The 14,588-nt window shown below is 40.1% G+C and overlaps 1 protein-coding gene across 1 annotated transcript in view; it reads left to right on the plus strand.

The window, feature by feature from the left end:
• LOC110979675 (NADPH:adrenodoxin oxidoreductase, mitochondrial-like) overlaps positions 1-14,588 on the plus strand; it is a 74,287-nt gene that overhangs the window by 27,701 nt on the left and 31,998 nt on the right. The window contains exon 9 of the mRNA XM_022235687.2: positions 3,908-4,079. Within this exon, the coding sequence (XP_022091379.2) occupies positions 3,908-4,079 (172 nt within the window). The remainder of the gene's footprint in view (positions 1-3,907; positions 4,080-14,588) is intronic.

The raw sequence follows: 14,588 nt of genomic DNA on the forward strand, positions 1-14,588 counted from the left end.
ATATTATCCTCATCCATACCCTCAGTTTAGTGATTGTGAAAAAAAGTACCCACCGACATTGTTTTGGAAAGGATGGTTACAGTTCCCCCGAGTACCACTTTCTGTACCTTAGGGAATTATTAATGTCCAAAATGCTGGAGGAAGAAAATAACCTGCCATAGTGGAGGACAGGTATCTTCAACAATTCAGAGTAAACAGTGCAGGGGCTGTTAGTGTTGTGGCACCACACTGGCCTATTTTCTCGAAATTTGAGGCATGTTTGCACTATGGCGAGCCAGTACTCCCAATTGGTCGAAGAGATATCCAACACATGTAGATCCCTTGCCCATGAGTATCGTGCCATTGCGGTAATGGCTTCTAATTCTGTTTCCCCGGATTAGTCTACCTCATGGGAGAGAAAATGGTGCCTCCGGCTTCAGGTATATGTGCACAAACAAATATGATATTCTGCCAAGACTTTTGACACTTTAAAACCCCAATATTAATATTGGTTATGAATATTGGTCATTAGAATAATATCAAAATTGGTTATTAGAATTAATATTAACATTGGTTATTAATATTAATATTGGTTATTAATCTTAAGATTGGTTATTAATGTAAATATTGAGAGGGGTTATTAATATTGGTTATTCAGCATAGGTGCATGTAAAAAAATTGTGGCCTATCAAGTTGATTTAGTTGGTTTAGTCTTTACTGTGCATGTACAAATAGTGCTAATATAGATACGTGTATATAGGCATCCTACATAAAATTAAGCACCTCAGAGAGTAGTCACCGAAACACTATACCAACTCCATCATCTACACATATTTCTTCAGTGTGCTTTGACTGTTTCATTTTCATTTGAATGATTTTTTTTATCTTATTAAATTATAGATCTATTTAAAGTAGGCATTCTAGAGTCACTCTGTATGTTGGAGAAGATGTAACCCACACAGCTTGTAGCTTTCTTACATTTGTTCTAAAAAATCAGAACACTTGAACATTAAAATTCTAGACTGTTTACTTTGGAATACCCTGACAATCTGTAATTTAGTATAAAGGCTAAAAGATTAAGTATTTTGCATACATGATTTGGGATGGCTTTAACTTGTGTGGTTGTGAAAGAAAAATTAGTAAAATCGTTTGATGTAAACAAGGAATCATTTGAAGATCTAAATGGTGAAAGACAGAGCTCCATCCTTTGATACATTGAGTTCCAAGAAAAAGTGTAAATGATGAATGACAGAATTCAGGAATCAGCTACAGTACCATTGAACAGAAGTTTCACAAAATATTCTTGCATTTTATACATCGAACATCTTTTGCTTTTATTTGAAAATTCTAATGGAAAAAAAAACTTGGGAGGAAATTCAGTGGTATCACTATGGGATTTCCTGTTTGCTTCTTGAAAGTGTGTGCAGATTTCATCCGAGTTAAAGTTATCTGGCTTAATTCTAATCATTTTTTGCAAGGATGAGGTCCTATAGCAACATCCAGGTACTTTTTAAATTATTCCCCAGTAGCCATCCCTTTTCCACTCCCATTTCTAATTTCAGTTCCCTAGTGACTGGTCAATTATCCCGAAACAAATTGTGTTTGTACAGTGGATGTCCTCCCACAGGATTTTCTGTGGAATTGGCAATGTTCACGAAGATGATGATGAATGTAAACATGAAAAGCCAAGGAAGATTCAGGATTCTCTTGTTTGTTTTTCCCCAAGTGTGCTTGTTAGCAGGTAATGATTTCATAACATGTGCTTGTTAATTTCCTCTGAGATGGACGAAAAAATCCAACCCATCTTTTCCAATGCATAGTAGGCCTTCTGGTAGTTATGAGCTGCTTTTTACCTGGTGTTCCCTTTAACCATTGATTCAGACATTTGTGATAATACGTTTTTAACTTGTCACATTTGTCCATGATTTGTTTTTGTACAGCAGTTTCGTAAATGTCTGACAAGAAAGTTACCAGAACTCATGTTGGTGTAACTGCCATTACCATGGTTGTATTTGCGAAGAATTTTGCATTTTGACCAAATGCACGATAAGATGGAAGCCATGGTGCAGGTGTGTGGTCGCGTTTGACAGGAGTATAAACAGAGATTCTTCTGATGTGTATACCTGTCAGACAGAGGAACAGACTTGCAAGGTGGCTGCCACAAAAAAGTTCAGTGGGACTTCGTCACTAGTTTGATATTTCAGTGCTAAATGAATGACTTGACCGCTCTGAGTGGTCCACGTGTTTATTTACAGTGCATAGTCCTATGGGTGGATAATTTACTGTATTCACTTACCAGCCACAAAGTGATATTTGATTGACAAGTACACCTTGAAAGAATTGCAGTAAGGATGGTGATAGGTATACAGAATTGAAAAAAATTAGCTGAGTCTTGAAAGAGTAGAGAACACGAGAAATAATATATATTTTTTTTCTCTTTTATCATGTGTAACCAAAGAATGACCCTCCAAAGTGACTACAAGTTATTGCCCAAAGGCACACGTGGAAATACCACATCAAAAATGAAGCACAAAATGCAATTCATTAAAGTGCACATGGTGTTATTCACATCTACATTTACCAAATTCAGCTGTCTTGTTCCCCAAGGCGTATGCATACACGTGCATGGAGACCATCCTAAATTTAATGAAAGGAAGTTGTCCCCGCAGGCTCTGCTAAATCAACATCATTTGTATTGTTGTGCCCAGTTAACTTATTTTTTTGTTCAATGATATTATAAACTTGCTTGCAGCTACAAGTATCAACTGCATTGACACTTGTGTACTAGGAGTCTGCCTCCACAGACACATGTGGCTACCGATTGTTACGTTGATGAAACTGGTCATAACGTGTACCCAGTCATGTAGATTTCTTTTCATGCTTTTGGATCACTCCTAACTTCCTGAGACAACAGTACATGTAGGTTACTCTTCCCTTTTTGACAGGATGTACATAGAAATCATTTACACTGGAAATTCATCAGGCTTGTGGTCACATGTATTTTGATATGTTGGTAAACTAGGGAGGAATTTTTCAACCTGCAACTGCGTAGTTCTGTAGACTAATTTATCAACCACTTGTGGGAGACATTACAAATCAAGGTTATATCTTCGTCAGGTACATGACGCATGCATCCTTTAATTTTAGTTGGCTTGCATGGATTGCTGTCAGTGTGATCAAAGAAGCACTGAGTATGCAACAGGTACTGTACAGTGTGGAACCACATCAGAAGGGTTTCAGTTGTCAGATTAGATAACCAGGTACAGGTTGTTCCATGGTCACACCTTTCATCCTTTGGAGTGGTTATATTTAGATATAGAGCTTGTGCACTCTAGGTAACTGCATATGGACAAAATTAACTTTCTTTTGCATTTGGTGTTTGAAAGACAGTTGTCACCGAGTTCATTACACTCTGTAAAAACTCATCATTACCTGCTCAATCATTCTACATTTTGTAAAATTTGACGTCTGTATTTGAGTATGGTGTGACGAAAAGAAATCAGGGCTTCCATAGTGAATTCTATGGTTCTCATATTTTGTTGACCTTGAGAGAGGGTAAGGCAGTGGAGGAAAAAAACTTATTACTTGCTTGTCCCCACAAACTCTTAAAATTAGAATTTTTCTTTCTCTCTTTGGTAGGAAATTCCAGACAGGCAGGTTGGCAGCCTAAAGAAAGTTTCTTTTCCCCTTGATTGGAGCCACCCTTATTGGAACAATAAACCTTTGTTATGTGATCTGTTGATTGTGTATGTGTGTGAATGGCATGGAGTGAGTAAGACCAACCTTCAGGTGCAGGGAGCTCACTCGAGCTGAGGTATACTTCATGTAGGGTCTCAAAAATGTAATGTCTTCCATTTTCACCCCTTCATCATCAAACACAGTTGCCCACAGAATCCACAAAGTTAAGAGTAAGTTTTTCTGCAAACAGGTGGTGAATGGTAAAGAGGAAGCCGTGCCTACAGGAGAGACAGAAGATATACCCTGTAGTCTGGTGCTGCGGAGTATTGGCTATAAGAGCCTCAGTCTTGATGCTTCAGTGCCATTTGATGAGCACCGTGGGGTAATACGCCACTCAGAGGGGAGGGTCACTGAAGTAAAAGGTTTGTACATGAAGCTGTGCTCAACTGAATGAAACGCGCACATGCTGTGATCTCCGCACATATCCGGGGAAACACCATTCCCATCATCAGTGCATATGGATCCGCTTATGTGAGAGAGCACTAAAAAGAGTTGACCTTACACAATGTGCACATAATTAGTGAACTTGCCATGTATGCATCTGTCCACTCGCTTTTAATCAAAACCCAAATTGCCCTCAGGCCTAATAGTAAGAAGGCAAATAACCAAAGGGTACAATGTAAGTTACCTAGAAACGCAAGCACTTGGGAAAAACACTTGAAATGCAAATGGTGCTCAAGTGAGTGTACGTTCACAAGAGACAGGAGTGTAATACAGCTATAAATGTACATATGTGTAATGCAAAGGCACATTTCCCCCATGGCACATCTATCGCCGTGCAGGATCTTTTGCTGAATCAGAATCATGTGTTTCATGATATACTCTGCAGCCAACTTAGGAAACCGAATGGAAATACAATTCGGAAAAAAATTTCTTGTACCTTAGCTGAAGGACCATCAGGTGCACGGAGTTACGCCTGCACGTGCACCAATTACTTTAGGTTACTGGACCTAAAGTGCAAAGTCTCCCCAGTATGAAAATGAATTTCAGGCCTAAACTTGCAGCCAACATATAGTTCAGGCCTTAATTGTATTCCAAAGCTTAGCACAACAGGTCGGTTTAAACTTCTTCCTTAAATCATACAGTTTTTAATATCCAGTATTTAAAAGTAGTTCTTGCAGTTGACCATTTTGCCATCATGTAAGTTGTCGAAAACCCCTTTATCAGAGTTTCAATTAAAGGATTATTGAGTAGGAAAATAGGATTTTCATACAAAAAGAGATTCCGATGCTCAAGTGACAGGTTTAAATTTATTTGTGGAGAAGTGGGCATACCCAGTATACTGCTGGACCACAGAGTCCACACAATAAAATAGGATTAGTGAATGATACTGCAGGCTGTCCAATGGTGCAATGAGAGTCGACGCCCACTGCCTGTTGCCTGTGGCGGTGGATTACAAAGTTAATCCGGTTGTTTGCGCAGTGTGAGGCAGCCCCTCCTACTGTCTTCCTCATGGAAAGCTACGCCTAAGGCACCGCCAGCTGCGCCACACGTGTACAGACATGTCAGGTAGCATTTGGGAGCCGCTTGCGCCTTTTGTTTTGCAACGCAGCTGCCAGCCGTGACTTGATGACCTAAAGCTGGACTTCCCGGTGCCATCGTCAGTGTACAGCAACCTTAGGATCTATCTGCACATTTAGACTATCTGATATTTAGGTTATTATGTAACATTGATTAGGTATCCGCCTTTTACTCAACACATCTTCATATATTCATTTTATCATGTCTCTCCCTAGTTTTATTGGCACATATACATCAACTGGTACCTTTTTTCCTAGTCTGGTATGTGTGTTACAGTACTTCATTATGCTCTTGTACAAATACATGTACCATTTCATGAATTTTGAATGATTTCAGAAGAAAATGTCCTTATTGCCTTAACCAACTCGCAGTATAAAAAGTGAGCCAGTTCAATATTCTGACAACGCATGCACAAAATAATGCACGTACGTCATGGGTCATTAGGATTTGCAATATAACGGTTTGCGAGGTCGGACACACCATCACGGTTATATGCTTGTCTTTCTGACTGAACACATCAGAGCTGATGTGATGTCAGGTACTTTTTATTTTGAATGTTTTTTCCTCCGTTATATACTTGGGCTGAACTGAATTGGGGCCTAGCAAACAATATTTAGTATTTTACTGGAGATAGAAGAGACAAAAGAAGAGATTACAAGTGTGCTGCCTTGTACTAAGATACAAAAGTCAATGACACTTGCAGAAATACACAGCTTTAATTTATACCATTTGGAATAAGAAGTGTCAAATTGGCAAAAGTATAAGTTCACCGCGACATCAAGAAAAAGTGCACAATATTCATAAATTCTTCTTTTCTCTCTTAATGTCAGAGAGCTTCTAATCCATTGCCAGATACTGTCACTGATAACAGGGCATCGAAAATCAGAAGAGACAGGGATTGTTGATAACACTTTGGTAACTGATCGTGATTACCTGTGTGAGATGTTAACCAGTTAAAAGTCGTCAAGTGCAGAGCAGTGGTATGACACGACCACTTCAGACTGTCAGACCCTCTGCAAACAATCAATCATGACTCAAGGGTGGCAGTTTGTTGGCTCTTCCAATCGGGCAGAGATTTCCACTCGGCCAAATACCTATTCGAGTAGTTTAGACAATCTGTTGTCAAAATGAGCGGCGCTTAATTAACCGTGAAAGTGAAAAAATGCCAGCGCCCTACAGTACAGCAAGGGACTTTAATCAGGCTTGTTGTTTGGGACTTGTTATGAATCTCGGCTGTCTTGTGCGGAATTTGTCAAGCAGCGCGTTCTCACGTCAGGTCATGTGCTCTCACACAAATGGTACATGCCACCTGATGACATACAGAGTGTACTGACAATTTTTGTGATTTTGGTGTGGCAGTTGGTGGTGATTGCTTGGTATGCAATGTATGTATGTACTTGTGGATGAGTGGAGAACTGATCTATTCCACACAGCTGTGTGTGGTGCAACTAGGAATCACCTCTCGTAAAACAGTACCAATGTTCTTCTGTCTATATAAGGGAGTTCAGGACGTTAAAGTCACCATAGCTTTGAACTTCCCAAAGATGACAGAGGGAAAGAACAGGCAAAAGGAAACATCAACATTGCAAAATGGGTGTAGATGTAACTAATGAGTGTAGGGCAAAATCCAGTGTAAAGATTTGTACATGTATACATTCACCTTCCGATCAATGCACTATTCTTGAGTTGTTATCAAAATTCACCAGTGTACAAGATAGTCAAAGCCGTTATTCATTGGCAACTTACAAAACGTCTTCACCTGATGAGTTTCACTCCTCCATATTTATCAGCGCAATATATGTGACTCTCAAGATTGGCCGGAAGTGCATTATACACTTGTGTCATGCATTCTGGCTTTGGAAAACAAATTGTTAGCTCAAAGGAGATTTGGGTGCGGTGGTGGTGCGTCCATGCTCCAGGGGTGAGGGAGTGTGACTGATTGGGCTGTGCATAGTGGCTTAGCTCAATTGCCATTTGAACGATTTAGAGTTCAAGCCCCCTCTGGCATTTCAGGCAATTGTGAGAAAATCAGGTTTTTGCTGTATCCTAGCATCTTCTCTGCTGGACTATCGCCGCGGGTGCAGGAGACAGTTTAGCCCACTTTTAGTAGCTGAATATATTATCTCTTTCCGTCAAGTGAGATTCTATACTGAGAGATTCTTTGAGACACGACAGGCCTACATATTTGTGCGTAAAATAATACACATTTGAAATGTAGTGTTTTTTTGTTGGATTTGTAGTGGAAAGAAGTCATCTTCAGTTGTCTTGCAGGTAAGATCTGTGAAATTTTTGAAATGGTAGCAGCAATTTCAGGAAGGGAAACGCTAGAAGATATGTAAGAGTTAAGGATCTTTTTGACTGTTGTTTGACATTGTGCAAAGGAGGTTCGTTTGTAGTCACTGGTATATCGTCCAAGTGTATCCTGTGGTGGTGCCCGCCTCATTGTCTCAAAATCAGACTGCACTATTTTTGGGATGGCTGTGGTGCAATTGACACTTCAGTTCCACTTTTTGAAAGTGAAAGACCTATAGGCATCGGAGCACAACTTGATACCCAAGGAGAGGCGGGAGAAATTTGGTGCACAAAACCTCAGCACGCGGCATGTTCCAAACATCTGGTTTGTCACAATTCAATGCGATCTGTGGTGGGAATGTTATTGGAAGTCATCCCTCTGCTATGAGAAATTCACTAGCACCACGCCTCCGGTGGGTCTAATTTCATCCTCGGATGAAATAAGGAAAGCGAGTTTGGAAACAATGAGGTGAAATTCAAGCATCCCCGTGGTAGGACTCGCCTGCATCGGTGGGATCAAGTTAATGGCGTCCCAAAGATGCATGAATAGTACCCTGTGTTATCATCTTGAAACGAAAACCTACGGCAAAGTTATTGGAGAAGAGTGTTAAAGCTGCGTCAATAAAGGTGCGGAAGAAACATGGGCTCTTAACAACAAATTGATGAACAATGCGCAGAGTTCTTTTTTATTTCCTTTGAAAAGTTTTGTTCGAAAGTCTGGTATATGCTTCAAAAAGTTTTGTTAGAATTTCTTAGGCTGTGTTGAAGTTCGTTTCCCCGAACCGCATGTATTTGTATTGTATGAGGCAAAAAGTTATTTGTGTTTCAACTTTCCAGGAACTAGTCTTCCAGAGAGGAAAGTTCAAACTTGATACGTGTTTGCTTCTTGCCAAAACTTGCTACAAAGGTTATACCACAAGTCAGTCATGTTACTACAGATCTGTAACTTTTTCGAAAAGTTACTGTTCAGAAGCTGTGTGAGGTGTTAAAACAATGCACCTTTAACTGGGATTCAGTTATGAGTCACTCTGGTGGAATGATATGGAGACACTGGCCAGGAACCTGGTGCATGATGACTGTTAACCCCCAAAAAGAACAGGGATGTGAAATAAGATTATAAAACTCCATTTTGAATTTGGCAGCTCTACTCGGGACTGCTACCAGCATGCTGAAGTGTAATTTTTTTTCAGTTGAGACCTCTCCCACATCATTTACAAATGTGAAAACAAAACCAAGCAGACCATTATTTTCTGCTTTTATCCAGTTTCTAAAGTGACTTCATCACAAAGGGGGACGTGCCACAATATGCAGGCTCCCATTGGACGATGGCTGAAGTTGTGCGTTAAATTCTGGTTCCATGGTACCATGTAAATGGCTATCAATGCATGTAACTCTGTATGCAGTGCAAGTGCAGTAGGTGTGGTTCAAACTGAAGTGACGTCACACTTATGAACTGGATATTGATGTTAAAGAGCTTTTTCTTTTTCAAAAATCCTTTCAAACACACTGCAGTTGTCAGTCCATGAAGTCTCCAAAGATCACATTTGCCCCCATACTATGTCCAGCCTTGCACTGATCAAAGATATTTGCTTCCTAGACACTGCTGTGGGCGATTTTGAGTGTACGGTATACCCGATGTTATCAACATAACATAATTCTTCCCTCCAAGCATCGGACATCCCCACGTAGGTCCAAGGACCTTTTCTGCCCAGGCAAGTACATGCAGGAGTGGGCAGAAAACGCTGTAGTTCTGCTAACCAACGATGCATGAAATGCAAGACTGCCCATAATCTCGGCGGCCAATTACGTATGCTCGTCAAGTGCATCTTTTCCAGCTTCTTATATTTTCACAGCTGAAGGAATGGGCATTCACACATTGTTCAGAGTGCCACCTACGCACATGAGCTCAAATCATCTGCCAAATGGTGGCAAACTTTTGACACCAAACTATGGCACCACCTGTGTTTTGTAGATTTCTTTATGCTGTTTCCACAAGCTCGTTGAAAAGCACATGAATGTTAAAATTAACCACCTGGATTTACAAGTCAAGGTTTAGGCTCAATTGACAAGAATTATTGTCTAAGCATGATTAATGAAAAAAAAACGGTGATATGTGTATGGAGTTTTGAAATAGACATATGGTCCACTGGATGCCTTTGTACATGCTATACTAATAAAATAGAAAGCCTTTTTTCCCAGAGTCTGAATAAGATGGCTGTGAAGGCTTGAGGCATTCGATTTGGGAGGTTTATAAATCAAAATGATATGAAATTGAGCACAAAATTACTCAATATTATCTGTTACAAGGATTCCGTCTTTGCAGAGTGCAACTATTTAAAATAAGAGTAATTTTAGGATTTTCCCAAATGTGGCATTTGCTCTCTGCTCTTACAAATTTAGAAAAAGGGCACTGCTGTTGAAGAGAGAAATAAGAACTACCTGACAGATTTGTGTTATGGTCATGTCAACCATGTACTTGGCTTGTCAGGGCAGCCTGCTAGTCCTTGAAACGGCCATGCTTGTGCATGGCTCCAGAGATGCTCTGGACTACAGTGAAACAAATACCTGAAACTAATCCCCAGTGGAAAGGGTTTTTTTGCTCTCCAAGCACGTAGATTGCCAGTTCAAAGACCACTCACAGAGAAAATAAATATGTTTTCAAGATTTGATTTCTCCTCACAAAGTAAGGTTGAAGTGTAGCCGCAATGGATTTTTCTTAGACAAAATATTTATGCAACTTTTGTACTCTTCCTCAATGTATGAAAACTCTTTACACTCCCATTTGGTTAAATGCACTGAAAAGTGCACTTTTTACACTCCCATTTGGTTAAATGCACTGAAAAGTGCACTTTTTTAAACAAGTGAACTTAGCTATGCTTTCCTGGACAACCGAGGGCGCTGTTGCTATGAAGTCATCTGGGGAAGACATAGTTCATTGCATTGTTTTTCTATTAAAACCGGGAATCCAGAATTTACTTACTGAAAACGTTTTTGAGAAAACCTTTGGTGCTCACTTATTGCTGTGCACATCAGCAACAATGAATCAGCAAAAGAAAAGAAAATTTAGTCCTGCAAAATCTACAAAAATGCATGACCTTTTGTGTACAAATCATTGTAACATTCAGGCTTTCTTCTTGGAATGACATGAAAGTTTTGCTCATGAATATGGAAATCTCATCAGCATAAAACAAAAAAACAGCAGGAGACCCTTTGAAATAGTGAAATAAAAGTCGGAAATAAGGTTAACGAAGGTGCATTTGAATGTAGAAAAAACAAATTGATTGCAGCTCTCCTCTGAGGATGAGCAAGTACATACCGTCCGTTGGTATGCGCTGTCTCCCAATGGAAATTTCACTTACAGACCTCTGAACTGTTCAGTTTTACTGAATATGGGGATGTGGGCCTCTAGCTGTGATGATGGAGAATACAGGTAGATCTGACCTTCATCCTTTACTTACCTATCAGCTGTGGACGGTTACAGATTGTCACAATGACGGTGCTACATGTACTTAAAAACAGATGCCGGTAATGCAAAGCCTAGCTTAATCTTTGTAGTGCAAGGCCCTCAAGGAACAAATCCCTCTTATTTTACTGCTTCCCCATTGATATTCGTATTGCACACTCCTGTCGTGGGCGGTCTAATCTGTGTTTTTCCCTGCATGATGCTATCTATTTGACGTTACTTTCCTGTTTTGCCTTATGGACACCAGTCAACCTGATAGATGCTTCTAAAGCCCACTTGCACTTGCACTTCAAACTGCAATGTACCTCCGTTTTAAAGTGCCCCAATTGAGCTATCCATAGATGCATGTAGTCCTGACAGGCTTGATGGCATCATTAGTCATTCATGCGCAATACCCTACTCTCCATGCCTCTTCACACTGCTCACAAACTTCGTTGTGCAAACAAGTTCCCACATGAGGCAGTGTGAATGTCAGTGCACAGAGCTTTAAAATGTGTAAAGACTCATCAAGTAAAAATCTGTATTAAATCAATATGCACAAAAGTGGATTAAGGGCAACTGAGTTTGTCTTGTTTTTACAGATTTTGGCCACATGCCAAGTGTGAGTAATTACCTACCATTACATAAGTACAATCAGGTTTGAAACTATTCCTTGTGTACACCCTCGTGGCTGTGAGGCATCGTGCGCAGCAAATGAAATTTCATTGAGTACACTCTGGACAAGTTTTGCTTGCTGACACATAGGATGCAGACAGTTTTCTAACTTGCTCATGAGCAATGATTAAAAAAAAGTGGCGTATCAAGTAGGAGGGGAGAGGGACAGGAAGCAACTTGCACCCCCAACGGAAATTTTTGCAAATTATTATTTTTTTTAACAAAGACTGGGCGAGTAGGAAAGAAAGTATTCTGTATATCCATTTATCAAATATTAGCACCAAATCCCTAAGAAAACAACACTATCAATAAAAGCAAGCATGTGGGAACTGTGAGTAAGGTTTTTTTACCTCCACAACATGTTGAAGAGCCCGAAGACCCAACCCGCAGGTTGCGGGTTCGAATCCAGTCTGGGGTCATGGTGTGTGTGCCCTTGGACAAGGCACTTTATCACTCATTGCCTCCCTCCACCCAGGAGTATTTGGGTACCTGTGAGGGCAGACATGGTTTTTGTGATTGATTCAGCCGCTTTACGCCCAAATGGCAGCACTGAGCTGTGTACTCCCCAGGGAGCTGAGATGGTTTTTGGAATGTTTCATAGGCCCAATGAGCAGGGGTAATAATAATGGAAAGCACTTTGATCTATGTTAAAGGGGCTTTATAAATACGATTATTATTGTTATTATTATTATTTGCTTTTGGATCTTCCCCTCAGACACCAAAAGCTGGATACGCCACTGTCAAAAAACATGCAGCAAAAGCTATAATTGGCTTAAAAATACTCACTATGTTGAGACCTTTTTTGCCTTAGGAATGCTATGTCAATATCAAAATATCCCACAGGTAAGTATGTAACCAAATTTTGAAGGCTGTCCATTTGGTTCCAAAATTAAATTATTACTATTATATATTATCAAAATGTGATTTCAGGGCTTCAGCCCAAGCTGAAACTGTTGAGACCAACGTCTGAAAACAGATTAAAACAACAATGTTCAATGGTCCGTTTTCAAAAGGCACCTGATTCTCTCTGCATTTACTTTTGTTTGTTTTCTTTTATAGAAAATTGATCCAAATATGCAGGGTCTGTTGGTGATACCCCTTTTATTTGGTTTGAAAAAACAACTTTTTCTTTTAAGTTCTGGCCCTGTCTGAATTTGCAATGATTACATTTATGCATTGTAGGGACAAACTTTTGCAGTACAAAAGAAAATCATTACTCAATTTCAAGTCATCGACCACATGTACATCCCACCTTAAGAGCACATGGCACAGTTCCAGTCACTTTATAAAAATTATGTAACCTCAGAGCTGGATATTTTTCCATTATGCATAGTCGTTTGGAGTTGTCTCATACTTTGGCTGTGGCAGTGTTATTAATATATTAGAGTCTGGAGTTAATTAGCCTATGAATTTACATTTACAAGAAGTCACAAATATTTACATAAAGAAGAGATTACTACTGATGCACATCTCTGTGAATGCAGTATGAAGTGTGGTATAGTGGCAAACCGTGCATAATTTCCTTGACAAGTGTATAGATTTTAAATATTTCACCATTTTATTGCCTGTGTACAATAAACTGACCATGGTACGTGATGGTAACAGTGCCACATGTTTGTTCAAGATGTGCAGTGCTGTGGAATGTAATCCTATCAGCTTTTTCCTTTTTTCCCCGGCACAAGGTTATTAGAGCATGACTGAATGTGCACCAATGTGGCAGCTCTTCTGCTTGTTTGTGTTTTACCGTCAATGCTAAATAAGAGGTATTAGACAGCCATGTTCAAACTCCCTTGTGGTTCTGTGGGCACAGGCAGAGATTGGCTTGGACTCTCCCAGATACGCACATACCCAGCCCCCTGTGGCGTCAGTAGTACTAGTGCATCGTGGAAAATAACTTTGGAGACCTTTTTTTATGTGCTTGATTTCACTTTCTGCCTAGTTGGCAGGAGGATGATGACTGTTTCTGTAGGCTAACCGAAGCAGGATTTCAAGTTTGCTGTAACTCCGTGGTCTGTCAACTGCAACCTAATTGCTTGTAAATTGACTTTGTCAAGTCCAGTCAGACAGGCATGCATCTCTACTAGATCACGGGGTGGTAGAGCTTGTTTTGACTCATTGCCTCAGTCACTTTCTGTATGACCTCGACCTCAGGGCTCTTTGATTTAAGGTATAAACTTTGAAGCCAGTTGCATCAGTAATTCTATGCGTCCTAACTTTGGTTTACTGTTTCAAATGAATTTTCTGCTTAATTTCATAAAGGCAGAGAGGAGAAGGGTGTATTACCTCTTTTGAGTACAGGCACCTGCACATGTGTGCGAGGTGTTTGCATGATGTCTGACACATACCATCATAGATCGTCATTATCACACTTGGACCAGCACAGTTTTCTTTTAAAGTGGCAGAAGTGATTGCTGTGAGGTGTGTTCATCGTGATATGCAAACACTGCAGTAACTCGAGCAGCTGTGTTGTCATGTGTGGATTCCGTGCACATAGCTTCTTCTTCAGTGCCATTTCTGCTGTGTTGTGGTACAGTGCCCAGACTAAGTGGGTACAGGTGCTGCTGACAAATGTGTGTACTTTATTAACCCAAGGAGAATTTTGTCTCCGGTCAACAAATTGCCCTCAGGTCTCTCATTCATGTATGGAGCCCTTACACTTTTATCAGGGATGCCTATTTTCCATCAGGCAAATGTACAATTGGGCCAGTTTGAGGTTTAGGTAAAGCTAGGTATGCTTAATGGGAACAATGAGCATGGTATTCATAGAACACAATTCAGGATGACATGGCATGCATGAATTGAAAGTTATACAATGTACATGTACTTCAGAGGGTGGCGAATCCGTCAAGGGAATTGAATTGGAATGGCAAGACAAACACCAAAACTGCACTGTGTCAGATTAGGTGTTCTTATTTTCAGGCTCTGGACGGTAACCAGACTA

The sequence above is a fragment of the Acanthaster planci genome, linkage group LG07 (assembly GCF_054643075.1).
Source record: "Acanthaster planci isolate LZ-2023a linkage group LG07, COTS_SCS, whole genome shotgun sequence".
Taxonomy (NCBI): domain Eukaryota; kingdom Metazoa; phylum Echinodermata; class Asteroidea; order Valvatida; family Acanthasteridae; genus Acanthaster; species Acanthaster planci.